Here is a 27,871-nt window from a genome sequence, read left to right as displayed (position 1 = left end):
CATGCAACGCTGTATCGATCTAGATTGTAACTATGATAGCTCTGAAACTCCATGCGTAGAATTTTGTGTGTTATTTGTATCAACCCCTGTTTATAATCCCTTCTACTATCTTACCCTGAGAAAAAATTTAACAAGTGCTGGATACGCTTTTATTTTCTCTTCAGCATTAATCTTAATATGATCTTCGACCTTACTGAAAAGAGCTTAAATAATTACGTGCCGAAGTATCTTAGTATTTTATGTTTTAAAGAACATTTGCACCAGGTGTACGCAGTCAAGAGAAAAGAAATGATTTCTATCTTCCAAAAAGTTAAAGTGACTAATTTAAGAAATGTGTAGTTTAAGCCGGATAGATTTGTGGAACAGATGCAGCATAATTTTTAAAAGTAACCAATGGTTAAGGTTTTAAGAAATTAAAACTCTACAAATATTTACTAGTTCAAATAATTTCTGTAAGTGTCTTTGCGCTTGGTGCAATACTTGTACCTAACAAACCAATTAAGGCGCAACGAAGACTTTGGAGGTCACTCTATCGTTTTTTGTTTGTTCGTCTATAAAACAGAGGTCTGCTGAATACAAAACATTCTGCCAGATAGAGGATATTGAAAAATCGCAGCATCTTTACTACGTCGACTAAATAAATTGACATTGTTTCCCTTCTTCAAATATTCAAATAAGTGCATTTCTAAATCATTTCTATCGATCTTTCAGAAGCATACTAATACGTTCTTTTTTGGAATATCAGTAGTTGTCCAGTTTCTTAGTGACCGTATATGAGGTCAGTTGGGACAGTGTGCAATTCATAATGAACGTGGCGCTTACGAAAATAGTGATAATGATAACGGTCCAATATGAATTTCACACCTAGCCCGTAAATGTCGTATACGGTTACTAACAAACTATATAATGAACTTATCCCACCGAAATTATTTTGCTTCTAACTGAAATAATAGCGATAAAAACAATGCTCGTAGTTTATTAGTGAGTCTCAACAAATGTTTTAAGATCAATGTTTGTTTTTCTTTGGGCAAGATATTTCCGGAAGGTATTAGCAGCATGATGATTTGATCGTGTCGTCTTTGTTGCCACCTTTTATCCAGATTTCCCCACGCTATAAGATCTTTGAAGTGTTTTTTTTGCCTTTGTAAAGAAGGAAAAATAGAGAAGTACATTTCTCATAAATTCTGATATAGCAAAAGTACGAGGGACAGGAACTTACGCAAAGGATATACGGGATTCATACAGTTTACACTTGACCTAATTCATCCAATGATACACCAAGAAATTGATAAGAAGTGGGTTAACCTCGGTATTGCCACTCTAATACATAGAACAGAAGTTTTCTGTATTATCTATTTCTTTTTCCATGCGTTAAGTAACTTTAAATTGTGTTTGTGTCAAATCTAGATTTTTCTGCATTTCTTACTTATTTATATTTTTTCAAATGATCCAAAAATAAAAGGCACAAATGAGTAAACATTCAGCAAACATGTGAGCAAATAAGACGTGGGAACGGTTGGCATTACCTACATTCGTAGTATATCCTGTATTCCTCAAACATCACGCAAATAATCAAAGCTTAATAGCGATATTGATAACGGTCCTCCGTTCAGACCCACATCTATAACCAATGATCCAAGGTAACTAAATAAATATGGTGCCAATCCTGGCACTCCATTCTGACTAGTAAGAACTTCTGGAAACACATATTTTGAGGTGAAATTTCCAAATAACGTCATTTTTGATATGTCGCTCAAAGACTCTTTTGTTGAAACACCGCAACTCTCCTTCGAACTATTGACACATTTGATGAACACACAAGCTTGTAAGTAGTAATTTTCCTCTTTTGTGTGCATGCCGTCAAAAGCACCTAGAGCGAAAAGCTCACCGGGTGCGATATCTCCTTCATATATCAAATTACAGCATAATTCGTGCTGACAGACGTTAAAAATACCAAAAGAACTTGCAAGGGTAATGGCTGTAAAACGATCTCCGTTTATGGTGGCTTCAAACGTATCGCGATTATTTGGACTATCGTATTTGGACCTACTCGTTGACCCACTTGGTTTCCTTGTGATAGAATCCAGGGAAGGACCACATGCTTTCACAGTATCTACAACCAAATACCCACTGCTTGTCAGAGAGTCGTTGTAGTAGTAGGAAGCACAAACTGAGGTATAGCAGGGCCAGTACAAACCACTGCCATGATATCCTGTAGTAGGTAAATGTAAGTTAGCGGACAGAAAATTGGAAGCCATACCCACGGCAAAAGCAGAGTGCACCTCAATGGCTGACAGAAGAGGCAATTCATCAGACCAGGCTGTGGGGTAAGCAATATTTGTAATGTTCATCTTCTCAATCAGAGAGATGGCAGGATCGTAATACAATATGTCAAGGGAAGAGAATGTCCCAAATCGGCCAAACGGTGTTTCAAACGTGGTCAAATCCACTTTCTGTGGCTTGTCAAAATGCTTTTCCTCTATATACAGGTTGTACTTGAAGTATCTGGCCAAGAATTCCCCATCTGGTCCGTACACGACGTTAGCACTGTATTGATACTGATGATCAACAGGACATTTGGAGCTGGACTTCATACAAGGGAGGCGTGCACCCATGTTAGCAACTAAATATATGGAACTGTGTTTTGCAATACAGCTAAGAGTGTGCTGGACTTCTGTTGAAATGTACAAAGCAGGCTTGTCGCATGGATTCCACTTTTGCGTATTAGGATCAGGGATGTACTCTAAATAAGGGGCTATGGTTTGCCTTGTCCAGCCCAAACCATATAGACCGTACTCAGGGAATACTATAATCCTCGCTCCCTGAAAAGAATTAAACATTACATCTATATGTTCATGTATTTGGTATATCATCTGTCTTTCCATAAATTGATGAATATTTTGAAAGTTGTATTTTTATGATTTGAAATTAATGCCACATATTCCTAAATGATGTATGCGACTTTCTTTATATTCCCGGTTATATGCGAGAAATGTTAATGAACAGCACAGAGGAGCCCAACTAGAAAAGATTTTATTTTTCACACAAATTTAGTCCTTTCATTTCAAACAATCTTGTTATTTTTGACGCTAAAGAAACTGATAACGAAAACCAATTCAATATAAATCAAAACTTTGACGAAAGAGTTTCAAGATTGTATTAGGTTCCTAACAAAATATATTTTAGTCACAACGGTTTGTCTGGCACCTTCCTTTCTTACTAAAAAAGACAAAGACGTACATTTCAAAGCTATCTTAAAAGCTCGCTCAACTTGACTGGCAAACACGTGTATGTTCTTCATCATAACTTGATGCTCGTCATCACGTAACATTAAATGAGCTTAAAAGCTGGAAAGCTAATTTTATTTGCATGAAAGAAGGTCGGATACTCATACACAGCACTTCAGAAAGATTCTAGAGGAACTAAAGTCTTGGAATATAGACCAAGCCTCACAGGAGAAAAGGGATAACGAATACACATCTGCTTTTCTTGATCACAGCATTTCTGTATTTGGTATATCCCCTTCACTCGACTGCTTATAACTAAAAATATAGAAATGCTTATCGTCAAAAGAACATGGTCGAAGTATCTTGGATCCATCAATCATGGCCAAACGCTTCACATCATATATTTAAAGATGACATGTAGAGATCGAGTATTGCATCCAAGGCAAAAAAAGGACAAGTACGCGACAACCTTGTTACAATGTATAACTTTGTATACCATCCAAAATAAACCAAATTTAAATAACACTATGAGGGATGATTTAGAAAATTGTCCGTTTTGTTCATGTCAGTTGTCTTTTTCCTTCAGCCTCAAAAGTGAAACGTAACACATTCAGTGTCATTCTACGATGCCAGACATCGGCATTATGTCATCGATGAATGTAAACATTGATTTACTGGCTGTAAAAGAGAATATCGACACCTTTAACAGTAAAAAGAATGTCCAAAAAATTATCTCAGATCTTTAATATAATCTGAGAACAAATTTTGAATCTACCCAACATGTATCTTCATAATACTGTATATCGATATACCGATTGATATCACTGATTTCAATGAAACAGTATAATCGTGTTTGTATACGATATCAACTGTGCCGTGTAGGTATAGGACATACTTAATTTTTATTTGAAATTGTGTTATCTATGCTAAATTATGCACAAAAAGGTCCGTGATGTTGTCTTTAAAGAATTAAGTCATCCGCTGAGTACTTCCATCCTCCGAATGTTTGTCTCATTTATGGTTCGTTTCCTGTCGGTGTTTGTCTTGTTTTATCATCAATTGTAACGGAATATTTGATACGGACACCCTACTCTTTTTATACTTTCCAATGTGCATTGTCTTACAACAATTTGATTCAAGCAATATTTTATGTACGCTTCGATTCTGATTCTACCATTCTTTGTGCCTAAATGACTTTGTTAAAAATCACCCACCCCTTTCGAAACAGTTAACACATACTGAACGTTTCAGTGGTAAAAGGAGCTGACACCCTATTTACATTTGTTTTTCAGGAAAGAACTTTTCGTACCTGCGTACAATTGCTAGTCTTAATCGAATAGGTTATGTTTCATTTCATTTGGAGGAATAAAGCTGCTTAAAGAAAACCAGATTAAACCTTTGGCATCTCTGAGTTCAGCTTTTACTTATGATGCAATAAGCATATGGCGCTGGATGGCGCCTTGCTTCTGTTTAAGATACAATGTGCTCGCATTGACAACGGAATTCGTACCTTTACTGTTCAACATTTGTAACGAATCTAAATGCATCCAATGGCGTTGAATAATTTATGCAGACACGAATGCGGACAAAACTGTTGCGGGATATCGATAAAATTACGACCATATTTTGCGAAATTCCTTTCTACTAAACAAAGGAAGAACTGATTATTTAACTGTAAAGAGAAAACCTTTTATATAATCAATTCCTGACGACATCAATTGATTGTGACTGGATGACACTTTCAATGAGTAATTTTAGGAAATTTCTCAGGAAAATCAATGAAATATTGAAAGCGAAAATCCATGCATGATACTTGTTACGTGCAAATTTTTGTATGTTGATGATCATCATGATGATCGGGAGCATGATGGTGATCTTATCGCTATCGACAACATCAAATAGGAAAAATTGTGTCCGATTTTTACCGCAGTTCTTCAATACTTATTAAAGGAAAAGGTTATGGCTCTGCATGATGTTAGAGATTGTTTATCTTTTCAAATCTGTTTGTCTTATTATACTGATCTGGACAAGACTTAACTCCGACACTCTCGCCAAACAACAAACCATTGACTGAGATTCCGGTACTCTAACCGCTGAGCCACCGTATCTTAAATAAGGAATAAGCATTACTTTGCAATTAGCGTATACGTCCTTTCCTAGAGTCACACATAGGCAGCCAACTTGGTCAGGTCTAAGCAAGGTTCATAAATAACCTCTAAAATTATTTATTATATCTAGCAGACAGCGAGTAATTTTTTTCCTCCTTGTTTCTTGACAAGGTTTCCTCTGTTATTATCAAATTAATGCCATGGCTGATTTAGCATGTATTTTAAGTGGTAATTGTTAAAATTAGTCTAGTAGTTCCTTTTTCTTTTCCTTATTTATTATCAGGCGAGTCACAATGCACCTGTACAAAACTAACTAACAACTACGTTCAAGATGAAGCTTTATTCCGTTTGCTGTTGTTTTTTATCCTGCACCGTTATGAATAATAATATGTTGCACTTGGAGGTCTTACACCGTAAGTTTACATTAGATGACACTACAAGTGGAAATCCTATGTAAAATCGCCTAAAAGTTTGTATGGAAATATCACTTGATTGTTAGATGGTTGTTAAAATCATCCATAGATTTAACGTGGAGTTGGTAGTATGGTGTTTATAGGGACAAAAGTATTTATGGGGTCAAAAGTGAGAATGGGATCAAAAGGGATAATGTGGTCAAAACGTGTACAGGGACAAACGGGAATGGTAATGTTAAATACTGTATCTTCAAACAAACCCACTACTATCCATCACCCGCGTTTTGTTCCAAGCCAACACACCATAAATACTTTGCAACACCCACTTTTTGATTACAATCCAAACATGCATCTACATTTCAGCAACATATTTTGTATTCCTAGTCAAACACACACACACACACACACACCTACTCTCCAGTTCCCATTGTTTTATTACAATCCAACATACACCTATACTATCCAACGAAACGGTTAGGAGTGTTTAAACACACAGCATATACTTACATAAACACTACTATACAATCATACAAGGGTAAGAGGCTTATAGACACACTAATATACACTCTCACACATACCATCACAAGAGGAGGGGTAAGTGTTTTAAGTTTAATTTTTGTGGGGGTACAATAAAGACATACACAAACATAACAATATGCACAAACAAATAAGTGTGGCAAATAGGACCAGTATAAATGTGCAACAAATGTGCACCAAAGATGTGGACGACCACAACACTTTATCGTACGGACACGCTCAGCTGAAGTTTGGAAAGAGGAAACCTTCTTGACAAACAAATAATTGCTAGTACAAACGCCGACTATGAATATGACTAATGATTCAACACAGCGAGTCACTTGCACACTAAGACTTCAAGTTCAATAATGAACTTGAGTACGATTATATGACTTGCGATCAGAGCGATGTCATACTCTGCGACGTCAGCGACACAGTACGTATTTGCCACTCCTTTACCATCAAAAGCGATGTCATTTGCGTGCCATGCTCACTACCATTGGAAGTTATTCGGCACGAACGCTGCTTTACTGATAAAAGTATCTATAAACACTCCCTTACCCTTGTGTAAACCTATTTTAAAAAATCAGGGTAATGGTTTACTTTTAGGTCGGGGGAGATTCTATTACAGTTGTATTCTTTCTGATGTTTCTATTTTGTATGAGCGATGTTTTCCTTCACCTTTGTGGTTAAATCATATAAAGCAGCACATTCATCATTTGGTTGCTTTGGAACACTTTCCTCCTTGGATATAATGTATCATGATCCTGCGATCTCTTTTTATAAAGAAAATGAACATTACAAACATTGCCTTCCCAACGGCCTGGGTTGATGAGTTGCCTCTTCTCTCGACCATCGAGTTTCACTCCGCTTTTGCAATGGGTATACATACTAATTTTCTGGTGGCCAACCTTCATCTACCTAACGTCGGATATCATGGTAGTGGGTTATACTGTACATGGGAGACCGCTCTAGGCACTGCCTATTATTAAAAGTACTCTCTATCTAGCAAAAGATATTTGGATGTGGATACTCTGACTCCATCTTGTCTGCAGTCTCATAGCATCATGAAACAACAGAGTAGATCCTCGTACGTTGCTAATAGACTATATCGGAGAGAGACCATTGAATCCATAATAAATGGTGACCGTTATACAGCTATTGTCCTGCAAAGTTCTTACGGCCTTCTTAATGTTTGTCAGCTTGATTTATGTTGTATTTTGGAATATGAAGGAGGATTTTCAACCAGACAACTTTATGTTTTCGGTGCTTTTGACGGCATGCACACAAGAGAGGAAACATTCTATTTGCAAGCTTGTGTATTAATCGAATGTGCCAAAGCCTCCAAAGAAAGTTGTGGGTCTCCGACAAAGAAGTCTTCGAGTTACATGTCATAAATGGTACTGAAGGGAAATTGCACGTCAACGTATGCGTCTCCAGAAGTCCTTACTCGTCAACATGGAATCCCAGGGCTAGCGACACAGGGCTGGGGATGTAATGGTGAGACTTTGATAGAAGTGGGATGGGTGAAGGACCGTTATCAACATCGCTTTACAGTCGTGATTCTTCGCGCGACAGCTAGAACGTAACAGGATGCTCAAAGCTCATAGCTCCATATACATCAAGCACGTGTCATACGCTTCCCAAATCCAGTTTGCTTTAATATGCAGATCTTTCACACCATGAAACAAGGATTTCCTAACTTGTCTGTTACAAATACAGCTTTGATTAACAAACATTAAACAGAAAATCTACAGGTTCGTCTACTTAATATGGAAGCGTCTGAAACATTAGTTCTTAAGATTCTTCTTTAGTATGCTTGTGTGCACAAGAACACAGATTTATTTTTGCAGATAAAAAAAATGGATATTATGTGGGAGTTATATCGAAGCTTCATTTTAAAGAATTAGTATTGTTAAATGAGACATAATATATTATTCTTGATTGTTTGGTCTTTGTCATAATTAGCAATAATATTTACATTCAAGCTTTATTAAAACTATTTACTCACCGGTACTCTGTGTAAATATTCTAAAACAATTGTTTATTGTGAATGTAGCATAACAATAATTTAAGTGCATACAATAGGGAGGAGGAGAAGGAGAATAGGGCATAAAAATGCTTCGAAAGCGCCTAAACAGCCGAACATAAACCGCGATACTCTGAAATAATATAAACTGCGTTGTTTTTTAAACAATCGAGGGAGAAAAGGAAAAAATGTACTGTGTGTCAGAATGAAATGTGAAACTAAAAGGTTTAATGGAAATAGACTTTATTTAGTAATTACTTAATCAGTTCATTTCATATATGTGCTGCAACATTAATATAAGCGATACTACAGCAGACAAAGGTAAGCAATACGTCAAATGCCAACTGGGAATCCGTGAAAGTGAGTACATGGTGTTAAGTTGGCAGAGGATTCCGTTACTATTCCTATTCATGTCTCAGATTACGTAGATGTACAAGATATACCGACAACTCCTATGTGAACAGTTATTTCCACCGCCCTTCTGTAAACGAAATAGATGATTTAAGTCCCAAAACAAATCAGATAATGTTTTATGTGCGACAATGATTTTACATTCTCATCCTCCAAATTTAGCAGACTGACATTTTAGTGTGACTTGTACAAGATATACCGACAACTCCTATGTAAACAGTTATTTCCACCGCCCTTCTGTAAACGAAATAGATGAGTTAAGTCCCAAAACAAATCAGATAATGTTTTATGTGCGAAATGATTTTACATTCTCATCCTCCAAATTTAGCAGACCGACATTTTAGTGTGACTTGTATATGATTTTAAGAAATTTAACAGTGCTAAAATGTTATACATTATCCTGTATTCACATGTACAAAATATGCGTTATATTTAATGATAATTTGCTGATTCACTTGCACACAGTACATGATAGAGTCTGCCGAGAGTCGAATCATAAAGATGAAGAGAGAGAATAAGATGAAAAGGAGGAATAAAGAGAGAAAAGGTGGAACGTAAAGATGCATTTTCTATATTTGAAAGCAGAGAAACATAATTGATTTTGATATTTTTTATTAAATTTTGCCATCAAAAGTGAGACTAGAGAAATATATTGCAATAGTCTCTTTAGATACCAGTGAACAATCATTGTAACAAGAGCTCTTCGAAGAAACTGATGTTCCATTGGCCGAAAATAAATGTCCAAGAATCCGAGATAAGACCGTTTCTTCCTTTTAACCTTGGTGTGTTGAACCTGCCTGAGATTCACTGATGATAAAAAAGACTTTCATATTCGTCGTTGTGGGTCGGTGTAAAATTGGCATCATTTTCATGTAGAACAAATTAAACATCATTAAAAGATTTGTTGGCGAAAACACCACGTCAATATTACCGTTCATTCAGGAGGAGTAGCGATAGACATATTTTGAAGATGACTGTTATCTAGGTAGAGTTGCGATAACAAGATTTCAAACTGGCCAATATGGAGACCATACTGGAGGTCAGATCGGCATAATGACCAACTGGTCATCATCAGCAGTTCTTTGCTAAAATCCAACGTTTGTATGGCTTTCTGACTAAAAGATTTTGTTTTGGTTGGTTTAACCGCACATTTCACATTATATGTGGTATATTGCCCATGATATGTACGGAAAGAGCCTTTCTAAAAGACATACCGATGCTGCCGACCCAAGCAGACCTGGGCAGGTATCATACCCGCGACCCTTATATTACGAGTTAGATAATCTAACAGCTGAGCTACCGCGGTTTACCTGTTCAGAAGTATCGGTAAAAAGAATTTAAATATGGCCACCATGTTGACCATATTGTCAGTCCGACTGACACCAATTTTACCTAATACATACTGAGTTCGAGTCTCGGATTCGGCTAATGTGGATGTGTGAGAAAGCTTGCCGGTAGCTTCTCGTGGGTCGGTGGTTCTTTTCGGGTTTTTCCGGGTTCTTCCTCCACCATTAATACTGGCCGCCATGTATAGCCTATCATGTGCTGAAAAATGGCGTTAAACCATACAACAACAACAACCTAATACATACTAGACATAATAATAAGTCTTCTGGTGAAAACTTCAAATTAATACGAATTTCTGTTCAGCAGGAATTGTGGTCTGGTATAATTGTAAATGAGAACAAGGTCTCGATATGCCAGGTCGAGAAGTAGTGTTTAGTTTATAGTCTGACCTTGCTTTGTCCATATTTTAGTCCATGTCATGAGACCATATCTATTCCATGTAATATGCGATAATGATATGATTCCGTGTACCTTCGCCTAAATCACATTTCTTAATACTGTGGAAATATATTGGTCTCCGTCTTTGCATGACAGATGGTTGTGAAAGAGTTTTAACGATTTCGGTGTTTTCCATAAAAATTGACCCACGACCCTTTGGTTTCTATAGCATCTGGCAGCGAACTATCTTTAAATATTTGATATCGTTTCTAAAAGCTGTGTCGTTGGATTATCATTTTCATTGCTGTCCCAAACGAATGATAATGATTAATGTTATAGCATTCATAATTTCCATAGTGAAAGGTTAATTTATAAATCATCGAGTTATAAAAATAGTTTGTAAAAGAAACAACAGTGGTGTGTGTTCTTTCCTTTCCTTTCCGTTTTAGCTTAAGCTAACGCTCTGTTTAGCAAAAGAGTTGTATTGGAGACGATGATGAACCAAGTGTTCCACGAGTTTTAATTGCTTGCCAGAATACATTATCTTTCCTTGTCTCGGTACTAATCCTAACACATCTTCTACAAAAGATATAATGTGCTTGTCCTTGTGTACCTTTGTGACAAAATGAGATATAATGTGTTTTTCCTTGTGTAACTTTGTGATAAAAAGAGATATAATGTGTTTTCCTTGTGTACCTTTGTGATAAAAAGAGATACAATGTGTTTTTCCTTGTGTACCTTTGTGATAAAAAGAGATATAATGTGATTTTCCTTGTGTACCTTTGTGAATAAAAAGAGATATGATGTGTTTTTCCTTGTGTACCTTTGTGATAAAAAGAGATATAATGTGTTTTTCCTTGTGTACCTTTGTGAATAAAAAGAGATATAATGTGTTTTCCTTGTGCAGGTACTAATAAATAGAGATATGACGGGATTTTCCTTGCATATGTGCTAATCTCAGCACATCTTCTACAAGCTGTAGTAATATGCTTTTCCATGTCTCGATACTAATCCCAGCATTTATTATTCTAATAATCCTCAGCTATTCAAATAATTCCTCTGCTGTTCCAGCCAAATAGCCAATCGATAAGAATAAACATAAAGACCTAATAATGTTTCCTACCTGAAATATTCTCAGCATGTTTATTTTAATGTTTTTTTTAATTTTATTTTTTAATGTTTTTCTAATTTCATGTTGTTTGTTTTTGTAATAATATTATTATGTTTCTTATCTTATAGATGTTGTTTTAAAGTTGTAAAGCGCTTAGAGCTTCTAAAGATTAGGCGCTATACAAAGTCCTCATTAATATTATTATTATTGTTATTATATATATATATATATATATATATATATATATATATATATATATATATATATATATATATATATATATATATATATATATATATTTGATTTTGTTTAAGAACTGTGCACTTGAATCGATTTTTAAAACTTGATTCCATCTAAACATCAAGAAAGAAAAATCCTGAAATACCAGCATAACAAAGCATCCTGACTTCGTCTTGAATTTTAAAATGTCTTTGCAATTACGTTGTGAAAAACTCACCCAAAAATATTAATTGATCTCAATCATCTCGTACTGAATGACAAAAAGATTGTGGAAGATGTAGAAGATTTTGTTTCTTGAAGTTTGAATTCCATGCGATTGTTTGTTGTTGTTTTTTTCTTTTTATTTGTTTTATTTCGTTTTGTTTGTTTGCTTTTTTGTTTTTTGTTTAAAAAAAATTTAATGCAATGTCAACGGTATACAAAATGTGAAAACAGAGGAAATTGAGAACAAACAGAAACATGTACAAGGAATACAATAAATACTTCGATAACAACATGCAGACAATTCGGAGCGTGACAAATAAGATAACGAGACAATATGGGGTAACGAAGATACGTGCCCAGTAACTTTCAATATCGACGGTGCGTAGTATATACTCCTGTTGTACATTTGCAATTGTGGTGCAACAGCGTTTCTTATTTACATACTGGCAAAGGGAGTATCGGTAGTTAACAGCGAACGGACGAAACTCTTGTCAATACGTTAAATTAATTATATTAATTAATTTGTAGGGAAAATTAGTGAAATCAGGTCAGTAGCAGAATTAGATGATGTAAAGATCATGAACAGCTGCCCTTTTATTTTTATATTGATTATATAAGTTCACGTTTCTGACACCAGTCTGCAGAAGGTAACGTCATATTCAATTGCCTACCCGAAAAGCCAAATTTACCCCCCCCCCCAAAAAAAAAAAAAAAAAATGAGTGGACGTCTGCCGGTGTAATGTATAACCATAAAGCCATGATAATGTGTGTCTTTCTGTAAGACATGCCGAAAACAGACTCCAACCATCCAAAAGAGGCCTTGCAGTATTACCTTTTTATATAAGTACTTGTCAAATGATTCATGCAAATGTGAGTGATTAAATTTACATGACTTTCTATTCGATATTCTGTGATACCCAAAGATTAAACTATCAAATACCTGTTATACTGTTGGACAAAAGAGTATCGTACACTTGTCATATTGTAGTTGTTGTTGTAGTTGTTGTAGGGTTTAATAACGCCATTTTCAGCACAAGATATATATATATATATAATATATATATATATATATATATATATATATATATATATATATATATATATATATATGTGTGTGTGTGTGTGTGTGTGTGTGTGTGTGTTAGTAGGAAATGGTATTTAATAAACATGGCAATAAAATTGCTTACGTAGTAAGTCTCGTGACGATCACGATCATGGTTTAAAACGGTGGAGAAATCGGGAATTGACAAAAGTGACAATCGAAATATAAGGAAGCGTCAGTTAATCGGCCTCATCATTTATGTTGAATACAGAAATAAACAATATATAAAGAAACAGCATCCTTACCAATAAACTTACAATCATTAAAATTATAAAGATGTTACGCTCTGAAATCTGTTGGATACAACCGCTCTATGATGCTTCTACAATAGCCCACTCCGAAATAGTATTTATTGTATTAATCTGCCCCAAAATTGTGTTAGCTTTTTTGTTTTAAAATTTATTTTGGCATGAAAAAGTTATTACTTTTGACAAAATACACAATTTGAAGCATTATATTATGAGCTAAGTTTGTAAAATGTCGCTTTCTTAAAACTATTGTAAAATTTCAGAACTCTTACCGATGAAGTAATTCAATCGTTAATCAAATCGGCACGGCATATATATATAAAAAAGGATCGTGACGATACGGTATTTGTACTTAATTCAGGAAATATTTCCTTATATCTACTCAAAAATCCTAGATATCCTCTAGTTCCTATATACGTATCATTTTTTACTGGATAAAACTTCAGAATGTACCGTTATTTTCTAGAATTAAGAATACGAAATTGCTTTTTCTGATTCCGTATCATCCTACTCTTACGATTAAAGGAACGTAAACCAAGTAACCGAATAATTTAATTATGAGAATGATAAAATGAAAAGTTAAGAAGAATTTACAATATGGTGAACTAACTCCAAATAAAATTCCAAAAGTTCTATCACAGGTCGTATGGAATCGAATATTCTGAATGATTTCCAGATTCTCTAGTCTACTGATCAGCCAACAGTGCTGATATATCACAATGGCATTGTCGAGAAATACTTTTCCTGAATTCGCAACAGTTCCAGAATAATATTTTAGTTCAATGAGCACTGTGTACTTCCAATAAATAATAAAAACAAATGTCTCCTCTCAAATTATATATAAACACCTCGGCAGACTGATATTAACAAATGAACATATGAAATAGGAATCCAGAATTGGAATCTGAAATAGGAATTAATTGATTGATCCTTATATATACGTATACCTTCTTAAATCACAATTTTCTCCTACTTACTGCGCGACATTTTGCAATAGCCCACGTCGTTAGAGAACCCGCCTTACCGACCCATCCAATGAAAAAACGTGTAATTCTTCTAAGCACCCACATGAATAACCTATCCAATGGGAAATAACGCCAAACTTGTAAACAGGCCTATTGTTAATATATTGTCATTGACCGGAAACACCTATTTATAGATCCTCTGCAATCTTACACTCTTGATATCTTAAGACAGAATTTATACACGTGTTCAAAACTTACCTATCTAATATCTTGATTATCGATGATCATTGCAATTTACAGCCATAAACAAAAACATTATCCACAATATAGATACAGTCATGTACTAAGAGCAGCAATATATAAATATATATATATATATATATATATATATATATATATATATATATATATATATATATATATATATATATATATATATATATATATATATTATCGCAAACTGAGTTCACGCATAACCAGTAAAATTTATATTAGCGACAAAACAAATGCCCTTTAAACTTCAAATACGTGAGTGTTATCCCAACGTTAAAACACTGTAGGAAATATTATTCAAAAGATCCCAAAATGTGCGAAACTGCTCTCCTTGTGGTGCTGTCGCTTTTGTCGAAACGCCACTGCCGCTACAAGTTGAAATCATCCGTTTTCATGAATAAAGGCGGGATCGTTATTTACCCACTTTTAAAAGTATTTGCAAAGGTAACAGAAAATATAGATTTTAAGTCTATTCTAGCCAAAATTCAGTGAAAAAATGAATGGAATGAAAGCGCAAAAGAAATCTAACAATTGGGTCAAACGTTCTCCGCAGGCAGTGACGCTGATTCTCTACGTCACTCGACAGCAATTTGAATGTGTACTTCTCTGAAGAAACTTTCTCACCCATGCGAAAGAGAAATCCGTCTGTTTTGCTAACTTTACTTTTTTATATCTCGTTCTGGTTTTCTCACGCCTGTTGTCATGGTGTCTATGCGCTAGGAACGACCTTTTGAAAGATGCCTTTGATATCTTCTGCTGTGACTGACGGATATGTTATAAAATCAAACAACAACAACAACAGATATATAATAAAAAAAGAAATCACTCATAAAGCAACTTAAAGTCTCTCCAACTTTGATAACAATATTTTTATCTATTAAAAAAAAAAAAAAAAAAAAACAAAAACATTTTCACAAACACACACAAACCAGAAATGTGTTATATCAAACTGGTTTTTCTTCTAACTTAGGCGAACACCCACAATACTCCCCATTTCAATAATAATGCGATTGCAAATGTAAACTCCTTTACTTTCCAACCCGAGAGGCTCATTCATCAGTCTACACGATATTCCACAAAAAGATTTCCATGTAGCAAATAAATGCACCAGTGATAGCAACACTTCTCATATTTCCAGGGCAAAAAATATGAATTTCAAAGAAAGACATGAATTAGAAATTTACTGATGTCACTACAATCTTCGTTAAAACTGTACCCTGTAGGCGTATTGTACTGCACAGTATCGTACCTTAACATACCATAAAATGTTTTCTAAATTAGAACTGACGAAAGTTAAAACTTAACCGTATAAAACACGTTAATTATTTATTGTCAGTTTCATATGACATCCATTTATTATATGTGATAATACAGTAATAATAACAAATGATTTTGTGTTTCTATTTTCACTTGCGTAGAACGTGTGTACTTAGGGTCGACAGGTCACCCCCATTGCCTTCATTAACATACTGGTCTTTATAAGCAGTACATGTATTTGAAGAAGAAGAAGAAAAAAACACGTGGATGGAGGCGCTCATTGCGCACTACTTCAAAAACGTAACAATTATAACTTTTTTATTGATTGTTTTCCTTTTCTAAGAGTGGCATATATAGCTAGATTTTACTTACCTTTAATAATTATTAAGATTTTCATAAAAGAGTACAAAACCTGATGACGTTTATATAGAGTGAGAAGCAATAATAGTACCGGATTAATACAGTGTTTTGAATTTGCAAACTACCTTGATTTTTTTAGAAAAAAGTGAGTGAGAAAAATAGCCTATGTCGGTGCTTGCACCAAGTCCAAAAAAAATCATGTTATTTGTCTCCCCCACTCGGCATAGCCTCGTGGGGAGACAAATAATATACCCTTTGACTGGTATTTCCTTGTCTCGGTCCAAATCTTAATATAGATTCTATTAATACCCCCATTTCGTCACTTTTTCTGACAGTATAGATCATTCTCGTGATATATCTATGTATTCATGGCACCAGTGTCTTTCTAACTCGCAACGATAACTGCCACAACTGACAGTATCAAGGAAACAAATCGTGACTTAGAATGGTGTGATCCTTTGTGCAGTGACAATGCTAGAATTTGCATAGATTAAAGTTTCCATAATATAACATCTGTGAGGAAGATGGAGCCTTGTAAACAGTGGATTACTATAATAATTCGTACTGAGTTGCTGAATTCTAAGATAAGGAAGTGGAAGCTTGTTGGTGTGTTTGTCATTTCGTGCAATTGAATTATGTAATTAAAGATATATTCAACAAAATCAAAACGGTTCTTTCGATGAAGTAAATGAGTGTGTGTACGTGTTTTATAATGGTAGGTTTCTCAAAATTTAATCTCCACTCCTTGTCCCAGAAAGGGGTTTCATTGAAGAATTGCCGTTTCCTTACGCATCGTGTACGAGGAGTGAGCACAGAGAAAACTTAACATAATCGAAAGAGAAGTAGAAAGAGTATAATGAAAATGACCATGACAGAGAAGCGAGATAGAACAAGTAGAATGAAAATGACAGAGAGAGGGCAAGGATTAACGAGAGAGACAGATAGACAGAGACAGAGAGACAGATTATGCACAAGTCAAACAATCATCAGAAAAGTAAAATAATTTCTGGATTAAGTTTTGCCAACCATATGGTAAACTTTTCTATATAATATTATGAGAATATCCTTAATTCAAATTGTCATGCGAATAATCTCTACCAAATATGGAAATCGATAGTGGCGATCCATAAAGCCCGACGTCAATTATCACAGAATTTTGGTATAACCAATATCTTGTCACCAACCCTAGAACTCCGTTTTCTGTGATCAGCACTTCAGGGAACACATATTTAGTGGTAAAGTTTCCAGAGAACGACATTTTGGACATGTAACTACTAGACACTTTTGTGGGAGAGCCACAGCTCTCTGGGGTGTTGTTGGCACATTTGATGAAGACGCAGGCCTGAAGATAATACCGATCTCCTTCTGTATGTATGCCATCAAAGGCACCGAACGCATAAAGCTCTGACGAGAATTCCCCTTCAAAAAGTGCATCACAGCAGAGGCTACCTTGACAAACATGCAATTTGCCATAGGAATCTCGTGATAGAATGGCCGTGAACAGGTCACCGTTGATTTTCACACTAACTGTTTTGCTACCAATTTCTTCACTCTTAACAGAAAAAGCATCCAAAGCTTTAGTACGTGTATCATTTGACGCAGCAAAGATAAACTGTTGAAATGTCCCCACAACCAAAGAACCATTGCTCGCTAAGGAATCGTTGTAGTAATATACCGCATCGATGGAGGTACCTGTGGGCCAGTACAGTCCACTTCCATGGTAAGCAGCACAAGGTAAATGGAGGTTGGCGGCAAGAAGGTTGATCTGCATTCCTTCTGCAAATGCGGAGTGAAACTCGATGGCCGACAGAAGCGGTAGCTCATCAACCCATGCTGTTGGGTAGGCAATATTAGTGATATTCATCTTCTCAATGAGAGTTATGGCAGGGTCATGGTACATTATATCGAGGGAAGAGAACGTTCCAAATCGACCAAAAGGAGTATCAAATGTAGTCAAGTCTACTTGCTCTGGTCTGTCGAACTGCTTTTCGTCGGAAAATAAGTTGAATTTGAAATACCTCGCCAAAAAGTCACCATTTGGTCCGTACACGACATTAGCGCTGTATTGATACTGGTGATCAACAGGACATTTGGGGTCCGAAATTGTACAAGGCTGGCGGGCACCCATATTGGCAACAATGTATAAGGAGTTATCTTTCGCCATACAACTAAGCATATGCTGCACTTCCGTCGAGTTATATGGTGCAGGCTTGTCACAAGGGTTCCACGTTTGACTCTTTGGGTCAGGAATATATTCAAGATAAGGGGCAATTGTTTGCCTTGTCCAACCCAGTCCGTACAGCCCGTACTCCGGGAACACAATGATCCGGGCTTCCTGGTAGAGAGATCGACTTGAATAATAATTACAATCATATATGGGATGATGTAACAGTGGAATAAAAGTTAGGGTACCAGGCTAGGATATCAGTTTGCACGTCAGACGAAGGAAAGATGTAATTAATACACTTAGAATAGCGTGCATGATTGTGTTTTATATAGAATGTACAATGACGCCGTCAGTAACAAAATTTCGAAACGAATTTTCTAAAGTACAGCGCGATTCTGTATATCTGAGATTTGCTTTTAACGAAAAAGAATGGTATTGAAGAAACTGGCCGAAAATGCCATTACCATTTTGGAAGATTTCCTTCAGGATGTAAAGTATTTTAAAAATAATTAGACATATGGTGATTTTTTATATCTAGCCAAAGAGAGACAAATTTCGATCGGTCATGATACTCTTGGTCTTCAGCAAAAAATGTTGGACCCAGTTGTCTCTTCTAGCATATTACAAAGTCATTTACGTGCCACAGATGCAATCCTCATTTTGAAATGTTTAGATTGGTTTTAAATCCCTTCAATTTTTGGTATATCTTCTTATTGATATGTGTGATTATAATTTCAAAATGTAAAATTTAAAACATAAGATAATGTTACCCTATCAGAAGCCTGTTCCGCTTGTTGGGCATACACGACGAGATTTTTCTTCATCACTTGGAGAGCTTCATCCCGTGGCAATATCTTTGTTCTGTCAGCAGGAAAGGTTACGTTATGTTCATAGACAGCCGCCCGAAATGAGTCGAGTGAGTGAACAAACGTCTTTGAGGCTCCGAGAAGGAGAAAACAAAAGACTGCAAGCTTCATGTTGATCGGCTTTATTCTTACGTGCTTTGCTGAACGGCCTGTTGATATATATATATATATATATATATATATATATATATATATATATATATATATAAAAGATAGCACATCGAATAACGTGCGAATATCACAAACATAATAATTCTTGAGCTTGACTTAGCCAGACATCAAAAACACGTGAGCGAATTTTTGCAATAATGTCAAAAACCATCGGCTTTATTCTTACGTGCTTTGCTGAACAGCCTGTTGATATATATATATATATATATATATATATATATATATATATATATATATATATATATATATATATATATATATTAGATAGATAGGTGTGTGTGTGTGTGTGTGACGAGAAATGGTCTCTTCAAATGTCTTGGGACCTAGTGTTTTATTATTTGAAAAGACCACACTTCGAATAAAAGTGCAAATACCACAAACTTTTCAAATCTTGACCTTGACTTAGTCGTCAAAATCACGTGAATGAGTTATGGTATTTTTACAATAATGTCAAAAATCACGGAAACTTGAGTTTTCCGTTTCCCTTTGGCAAAGTCACTGCTCGTCGTCTTAGACTAATGACTAATGAAGTTGCTAACTTTTATCACTCACAAATAAACAGAGAGGGAAAGTGTCATCTTTAGGAAATACCATTAAGGACCAGTAAAAAGCGGTCGAGAACAGTACAGTCTCACTCTTTGAATTCTGTTAACTCTATCGTGGCTCTCTGGAATATTGCATCATATGGTTTACAAGTGGACATCAAAAATTTACGAATTTTATTCAATATTTTCTCTCAGACTAATAAATAAATAAATAAATAAATACATAAATAAATAGATTTTCGTCTCCATTAAAGCCTATAGAAAGTAATTTGTGTTTCCAAGAAATGATACAACATACCATACTCATCATTCCCGGTTATATTTTATCAAAGAGTAGAGTATGGCCTTTATTCCATCTTGCCAATCAACGTCACGAGCATGAAGAAAACATTCGGTATTTTTGGCAGTTGCTTTATATCTGAGCAAATCGCAGCAATTGATCAGCGTTTGAAAACTAGAAAATTAGCCGAAACGAACACTTGATGCTCCAACTGTGAAACTTTGCTTCATATCGAAGGCAGCCATTTTGAAAAACATGTTCTATTCAAAGTAATTATTTGCCTCAAATTTTTTAACGTAAGCAATATTTTGTGAAAAGTATGTAACGTACCAAAATATCAGCATTACAATAACTTGTTTTTTCTTTTCTTTCTGAAGCATTATTTCACCTGGATGACACTTAGGGTTAGTGTAGAAACCTCTGCCGTGATCAAAATGTGCAACGTATATTATGAACATATTAAGTATTAGCACGGCACATTTTTCTTTTCTTTCTATTGGTTTGTATTACTTACGCAGATACTCATTTTATGTCGATTGAAGAATAAATTAGAACAACTTATGCAAAAGTGCCCTTATGTGGTCACTGATGTGGAGGAATCCCAAGTACCCGGAAAAACAGCCACCTTTGATAGACGACAACTGATTATGTACGTTCCAAAAGCAGCAGACATCCAGGTCGTAGACACCAAATATGTTGACTGATAGTGGCTTAGAGATGACACGGTCTCTGTTCCACTCTCCATTCACGGACATATAGTATAGAGATGGAGAAATATCTTTCCCCATTGCTCTATGGAAAACTTTTGGGGTTTATATTAAAAGATACTATAGTAATAACACACACACATACACACACACACACACACACACACACACACACATATATATATATATATATATATATATATATATATATATATATATATATATATATATAAACTCTTAAATTCTGATAAAAACCGAATGAAAACTGATTAAATACGTTTGAAAAGCAGCAGTCATTCAAGTCACACATAAAATATGCAGACTGATAGTTGTTGAGAGATGGCACGGTCTCTGTTCCGCTCAGCATTCACTGGCATATAGTTTAGGGGTGGAGGAATAATCTTTTCCCTTTGCTATTTGGTTTTTTACACACTATCGTAATAATACATGTAAACATATTTATTAAATGAGCATATATATATATATATATATATATATATATATATATATATATATATATATATATATATATATATATATATTCCTACCGTATCGATGTCACACAATAACCACAAGGCTAGAAGAGATATCACTTAGCTGATGCCATTCACTGACAAAACTGGAAGGTAGCACAGAGGACAAAGCACAGGCAGCAAGTAAGCTCTTAAATTCTGATACAAACCGAGAACGTAGATCTATTGACAATCTGGTATCAGTGGGTGTACTGGTTTCACAGATAGGTCAGATATGCACATAACGCTATCTTCAGGTCAGGGTTATCTAAATAAGGTTTTCGTTCTCACGATGATATGAGATCTGCACTGGATAGATCCATGGTACAGAATAAAAACAAAACTCTTCAACTTGAATGTAAACTCAGATATATATAATTTCGAAAGCAAAATAAGTTTGTTATATAAGAAAGATTTAAAGTTTAAATTTATTTAGCCGAAGAATGTCGTTAAACATAGATGATTGTTGTACAAGTACTCAATGAATATGACAGACCCCAAAAAATCAATTATATAAGTTTGAATGAACCCTCAGGTTGATGCGTTTATTGAATACCGAGCACAGTAACGCGCCCTAAACACTGATATTGATTCATACGCTGCTGGCACTGAATACAGGGCACTGAGTACAGACCACGGGTAGCACGACCCATTTCACAATGATATTGATCTGTACTCTGCGGGCATTGAATACAGGGCACGGTGACATGCCCCATTTCACAATGATATTGTTCCATATTCTGCGGGGGGGGGGGGAGGAGGGCAGTGACCGAGTGGTCTAAAGCGCTCACCGTTCCCGATCACTGCTCTCACCGCTGTCTGCATGGGTTCGAGTTTCAGGCTTGGCTAATGTGGGTACGTGCGAAAGCATGTTAGTAGCTTCTCGTGGGTCGGTAGTTCTTCCCGGGATTTTCCAGGGTTCTTCCTCCACCATTTATACTGGCCGCCATGTCTAGCCTATCTTGTGCTGCAAATTGGCGTTAAGCCCTACAAAAACAACAACAACAACCATATGCTGCGGGCATTGAATACACTGGTCAACAGTGAAATCATTACTGACTTGAAAAGGCCCTAATCAGTAGTATTTTGGTGTGCCGAACACGAATATAACCGTGAAAAATTTGTATTGGCTCTCGTTTTGAAGATATTCATATACCTCATTTTCTATGTTTCACTGTGTAAATTTCTCCAGTAGGACTGCAGCAACATCCGGAATAATGATGTAACATTGCATAATACCATCATGCTCACATCATCCACAGTTGATTGCATCATTTTCTGATGCAATGCAATACTAATGCCATGCGGCTGCTGAAGTAAGTTGACGTCAGCAGTGTACTATACATGTGTAGGCCTATTATACTAATGCCAGGCGGCTGCTGAAGCTGACGTAAGCAGTGTACTATATAAAGCCCAATCAGATAGGTTCAGCATTTAAAATATTTTAGACGTTGTGCGAGACAGTTCAAGCTTCTGTTACATAAAACTTATTATTTTATCCATTTACGTACAATAAAGAACAGTAATGCCTCGAAAGTGTGTTAATACCGCGGACAATTTTTGCTATATTTGTGGGGAAGTGACATTTGCCAACCAGAAGAAAATTATCAATTCTCAAGTGAAGAAGGCATATCATCTTTACTTCGGATGCAAGGTTGGTGACCAAGACAAGCCTTGGGCTCCGCATATATGCTGTGCTACATGTACAACACAGCTTTCACAGTGGTTGAATTGCAAAAGGTCATCAATGCCGTTTGCAGTCCCAATGGTGTGGAGAGAGCCAAGCAACCACCTAAATGACTGTTACTTCTGCTTGGTTCCTCCTCTTTCCGGCGGAATAACGAAGCGAAAGAAGTCGAGAATAGTCTACCCAAACACTCCGTCTGCATTGAGACCAGTTCCACATGGTGAGGGACTTCCTATTCCAGAACCTCCAGCAGAATATTCTCTTGATTCATCTGACGAAGACAAAGGTGAGTCGACCTGTTCTTCTCCTGGTCCATCAGCATGCAGTGATCCAGATTTTCACTGTGGTGCATCATCAACCCCACACAGAATAACACAGGAAGAACTAAATGACCTGATTCGTGATTTGGACTTATCAAAGAACAAGGCAGAATTGCTAGGATCAAGACTCCAACAATGGAATCTTCTAGAAGAAGATGTCACAATTACTGCATATCGAAAGCGCCACCAGCAATTGGAGCCTTTCTTCAGAAAGGAAAGTAATCTGATATTCTGTTCCGATATTGAGGGCCTCATGAATGCTTTAAAAATCACTCATGACCCACAAGAATGGAGACTATTTGTGGACTCTTCGAAACTGAGTCTCAAGGCTGTGCTTTTGCACAATGGAAACATTCTTCCATCTATTCCAGTAGCGTATGCTGTCCACATGAAAGAGACATACGATAGCTTAAGGCAGCTACTGAATTCCATTGAGTATAACAAGTACAGCTGGCACCTCTGTGGTGATTTGAAGGTAGTTGCCCTTTTAATGGGACTGCAGCAAGGATATACAAAATACATGTGTTTCTTATGCGAGTGGGATAGCCGAGCAAGGGAAATGCACTACATGAGGAAGGAATGGACTCACAGGCAGAATGTAGCCATTGGAGAGAAGAATATCCAACACCCAGCTCTGGTTGAGGCTCAGAAAATCTTGCTACCACCCCTTCACATCAAACTAGGTTTGATGAAGAACTTCGTGAAAGCCATTGACCGGACTTTGCCAGCATTCCGATACCTGCATGAAAAATTCCCTCGACTCAGCGAAGCAAAGATTAAAGAGGGAGTTTTTGTGGGTCCTCAGATTCGAGAGCTTTTCAAAGATGACCGGTTCAACAACTTGCTGGAAGGTGACGCGAAACAAGCATGGAATGCTTTTCGCCTAGTTTCTACAAACTTCCTCGGAAATGTTAGGGCAGAAAACTATAAGGAACTAGTAGAAGACATGTTGATGAAGTATAAGAAACTTGGCTGCAATATGTCTCTAAAGATTCACTTCCTTCATTCCCATTTGGATTTCTTTCCTAGCAACTGTGGTATTGTTAGTGATGAACACGGCGAACGTTTTCATCAAGATATCGCAACAATGGAACAAAGATACCAGGGAAAATGGTCCACTACAATGCTGGCTGACTACTGCTGGACACTCCTCAGAGATGCTCCCGAACAGCTGTACAAGAGACAGGCGAAGAAATCTAAGATGTAGTCAATGACTTGATTTTTTATAGGTAGGCTATTACAGTTGACCTTTTACTATTGGAATGCATTTCGTTATGTAAACATTAATTTCTTGCAGATTACAAAAAAACTAGAGCCAATTTTGCAATTTGACTGTCATATTCGTGTTCAGCACATAAAAATTGATAAGAATTGACTAATTTTATTTCAGTAACATGACTTTTGTAAAAAATTTGTTGTCCAGTGATACAGGACACGCTAACTCGCCCCGTTTCATAATGATTTTGATCCATTTGCTGCGGACATTGACCACAGGGCACGAGAACCACGCCCTATTTCACAGCAATATTGATCCATATGCTGCGGGTATTGAATACAAATGCCATGCATAGTTTATTGTTTATTCTTTGAAATCAGTAAAGGGATGGCTTTGTACATATTAAACTGATGGTTACATATGTGTCGTATTCCTGTAATACCGTAGTGATTTGATGTTAAAGGTAAAGGGAGGCAACAAAATATTCCATGCTTCTGTATATTATTCGTAATAGAGTTGTTGACCCCTTGTTGTCACTGCTTGGTCATGTTCAACAGAATTTCTAATAACAGTATTGAAGATGGAGGATATCCCCAAAATATAAGTATTTTTCTTTGTGTGGAAATTCCTCGAACATTACCCAGCCGCCTAGCTGAAGTTCTAACGGACGTGTCTTGGCTGAATCCGAGACTCGAACCCACGCAGACAAAGGTGAGATGGCAGTGATCCGTAACGGAGAGCGCTTTAGACCACTCGGCCACTCGGGGGCCCACCCAATGATGGGACCCAGGCCAAGTCACACCCAAAAATTATAAAACATGGTACTATCAGTTGCCTCGCTTGGCGCTCAGCATTAAGAGTTTAGTGTTACGACTGGTCGGCCTGGTGTCAGGATTATGTGTCTGAATGGGACATGTCTGGGTCATGATGCCCCAGTGCTAGACATCACTTTAAACTGCCACACTGCAAACATCGTAGCGATATGAATGAACGTTAATGCTACCTTAAAAATCCAAACCACACACGCAACATTGCAGCAAGTGTAATATCGTTGCAATTGTCTTAACGTGCCATATTTGGCGTCGCTTGCAAACGATATACCTGCAATATCATTTATAAATATGAAAACAAACTATAGTATATCACGAGAAAATTTACTTTAATTTATAAATTATTTTCTGCGGAGTCGCGCGACACAAATATTCGATAATTGTTACGATTATTTTGGAATATATATTGTCTTTGAAAATGACACGGAAAATATGGTTAATCGTTTTCTGATTATTGTAAAACATTGAAACTGACTGTCAATATTGCAAAGACAAAAATATAGTTTTTGGTAAGGGTACAAAAAAGACATAATTTCATGTTTGATAATAAGAAAATAGACACGGTAGATGATTATATATGGGTTTGCTCTTTCGAAAAAGGGCACTTTAACCAATCCTACAAAAATGTAGTCATTACGGCCAACAAAGCGTTGTTTTTATTAGCAAATTCATTTACAATTTTAATTTACCAGTTGATTATCAGCTTTTTAAAAACTACGGGGATTCTGTATTTTAAGTGTGTATTAAAACTGTGTCAATGTTATGTGAGTTATTATATTTTGATTTGTATTACTACCTATGTTTATTTGCTGATCCCACCTAACAGTTATTATTATTATTATTATTATTATTATTATTTAGAGCGTCCGCCTCGGATGCGGAAGGTCGTGAGTTCGATCCCCGGCCGAGTCATACCAAAGACTTATAAAATTGGTACTAACAGCTGCCTCGCTTGGCGCTCAGCATTAAGTGTTAGTGTTAGGACTGGTCGGCCTGGTGTCAGGATAATGTGATTGGGTGGGACATCATGCTACCTGTCTGTGGCATGATGCGCCAGTGCTAGACATCACTATAAACTGCCACACTGCAGATATCGTAGCGGTATGACTGAAAAATTGTTAAAGCTACGTTAAAAATCCAAATCACACACACATTATTATTATTATTATAAACGACATATATATGACTTATCTCCTGCAGCCTGAGAACTGCCTTCATCAGCATCCCAAAGTGCACTTACTGTACGTGTAAGGAATAATTAAAATTACCCGAACTAGACCTAAGTTATTGCCAGTCAGAAGAGTGCATGAAGCGTGCACTTGTTTCTTGCCAGCATCCCATTGTACAAAACATAATAGACAATGTTTTGAACAAACTGCACATGATCATTACTCAACCCTGGCCGTTTTTACCTACGTGGCCAGTTGGTCATTAAGTTAGTTAGTCCTTATCATCCCGTCTGGGACATTAGGCTGCAACTACTTTCCGCTATTTAGGTCGGTAGCAATGGATTGTGCCTCGCCCAACGAAAGTCCCATCCCTTTTCAATTCGGTCATCACTGTCCTTCGCCAAGTTATCATGGCCGTCCACGTTTATGCTTACCAACTGGTGTCCATCTCAGACTCTCGCAGTGAACACGGTCAAATGCCTTCTTGAATTCAATGAAGCTTACGTAAAAGGGGACATTCCATTCTTGACACTGTTCAATGAAATTAGAGCAAATATCTAATATATGCATCTTCTTCCTTTGCGGAACCCTGCTTGTTCCTTTTTGAGTTGGTCATCCATGGCGGTGTCAATCCTTTGGAGAAGAACTATGCAGAAGACTTTGCTGGGGATGGAAAGGAGTGTTATCCCTCGCCAGTGTTCGCATTGCTGAGGTCACCTTTTTGTAGCTTGACAATGACGCCTTTTCACCAGTCCTGTGGGATTACATAATTTTCCCATATCTTTCTAAAGAGGTCAGTCAGCAAATTTGCAGCTGTGTTTATATCAGCTTTTATTTAACTCAGCTTGATGGCTGCTTAGACCTCTACTTGAGTAGGTGGACTGATATCGATACCATTAATGTCATCTGATGGTGGTGTGTATGTTGGCTTATCGAGCTCCGACTGGTTTAGTACTTCTTCGAAGTGCTAGACCCTCTCACAGCCTGCTACCTTTGCGTTGCTATCACTCTTCCCTCTTTATCTTAAACTGGTATGGAGTGGTTCGATCCTTGCTGTTTTGTAATCTCATATACCATCTTCAGTTCACCCTTTGCTGCTCTTTGTTTTACCTCATTTGCCAATTCCTCAACAAGGTTATTTTATCCTTCCAGGCGTTTTCTTTTCACTCTTTATCCTTCAATTCAAAATCATTATGTGCTCCTTCTATCAAC

The 27,871-nt window shown here is 36.4% G+C and overlaps 1 protein-coding gene across 2 annotated transcripts; it reads right to left on the bottom strand.

Annotated features, from left to right (window-relative positions):
* Positions 1-1,522: 1,522 nt before the first annotated feature.
* Positions 1,523-21,640, bottom strand: LOC149787674 (pantetheinase-like). Of its 2 annotated transcripts, none has more exons than XM_089973874.1 (3): positions 21,474-21,640; positions 19,127-19,371; positions 1,523-2,822 (listed from the first exon to the last, which is right to left on the bottom strand). In XM_089973874.1, the coding sequence occupies exons 2-3, from the start codon at positions 19,331-19,333 to the stop codon at positions 1,554-1,556; spliced, it is 1,476 nt and encodes a 491-aa protein (XP_089830000.1). In that variant the 5' UTR covers positions 19,334-19,371; positions 21,474-21,640; the 3' UTR covers positions 1,523-1,553. The 2 variants fall into 2 exon arrangements, with proteins under 2 accessions (XP_089830000.1, XP_089829999.1); XM_089973873.1 differs by lacking the exon at positions 1,523-2,822 and adding an exon at positions 15,560-18,524 and having other exon boundaries at positions 21,474-21,630.
* Between the last annotated feature and the right edge of the window lie 6,231 nt (positions 21,641-27,871).

This window comes from Sinohyriopsis cumingii, chromosome 11, assembly GCF_028554795.1.
Source record: "Sinohyriopsis cumingii isolate HCF-2022 chromosome 11, ASM2855479v2, whole genome shotgun sequence".
NCBI lineage: Eukaryota > Metazoa > Mollusca > Bivalvia > Unionida > Unionidae > Sinohyriopsis > Sinohyriopsis cumingii.
The sequence above is the reverse complement of the archived record's forward strand: the minus strand, read 5'-3'. Positions and strand labels throughout refer to the sequence as shown.

What these genes read in the sequence shown, in the direction of transcription:
- LOC149787674 (XM_089973874.1), bottom strand. Translation starts at nt 19,333, where the DNA reads ATGAAGCTTGCAGTCTTTTGTTTTCTCCTTCTCGGAGCCTCAAAGACG. An exon ending in CGGAACAGGCTTCTGATAGG is followed by an intron (nt 2,823 to 19,126) that starts GTAACATTATCT and finishes AATTCTTTTCAG; the next exon opens with GGAGCGAGGATTATAGTATT.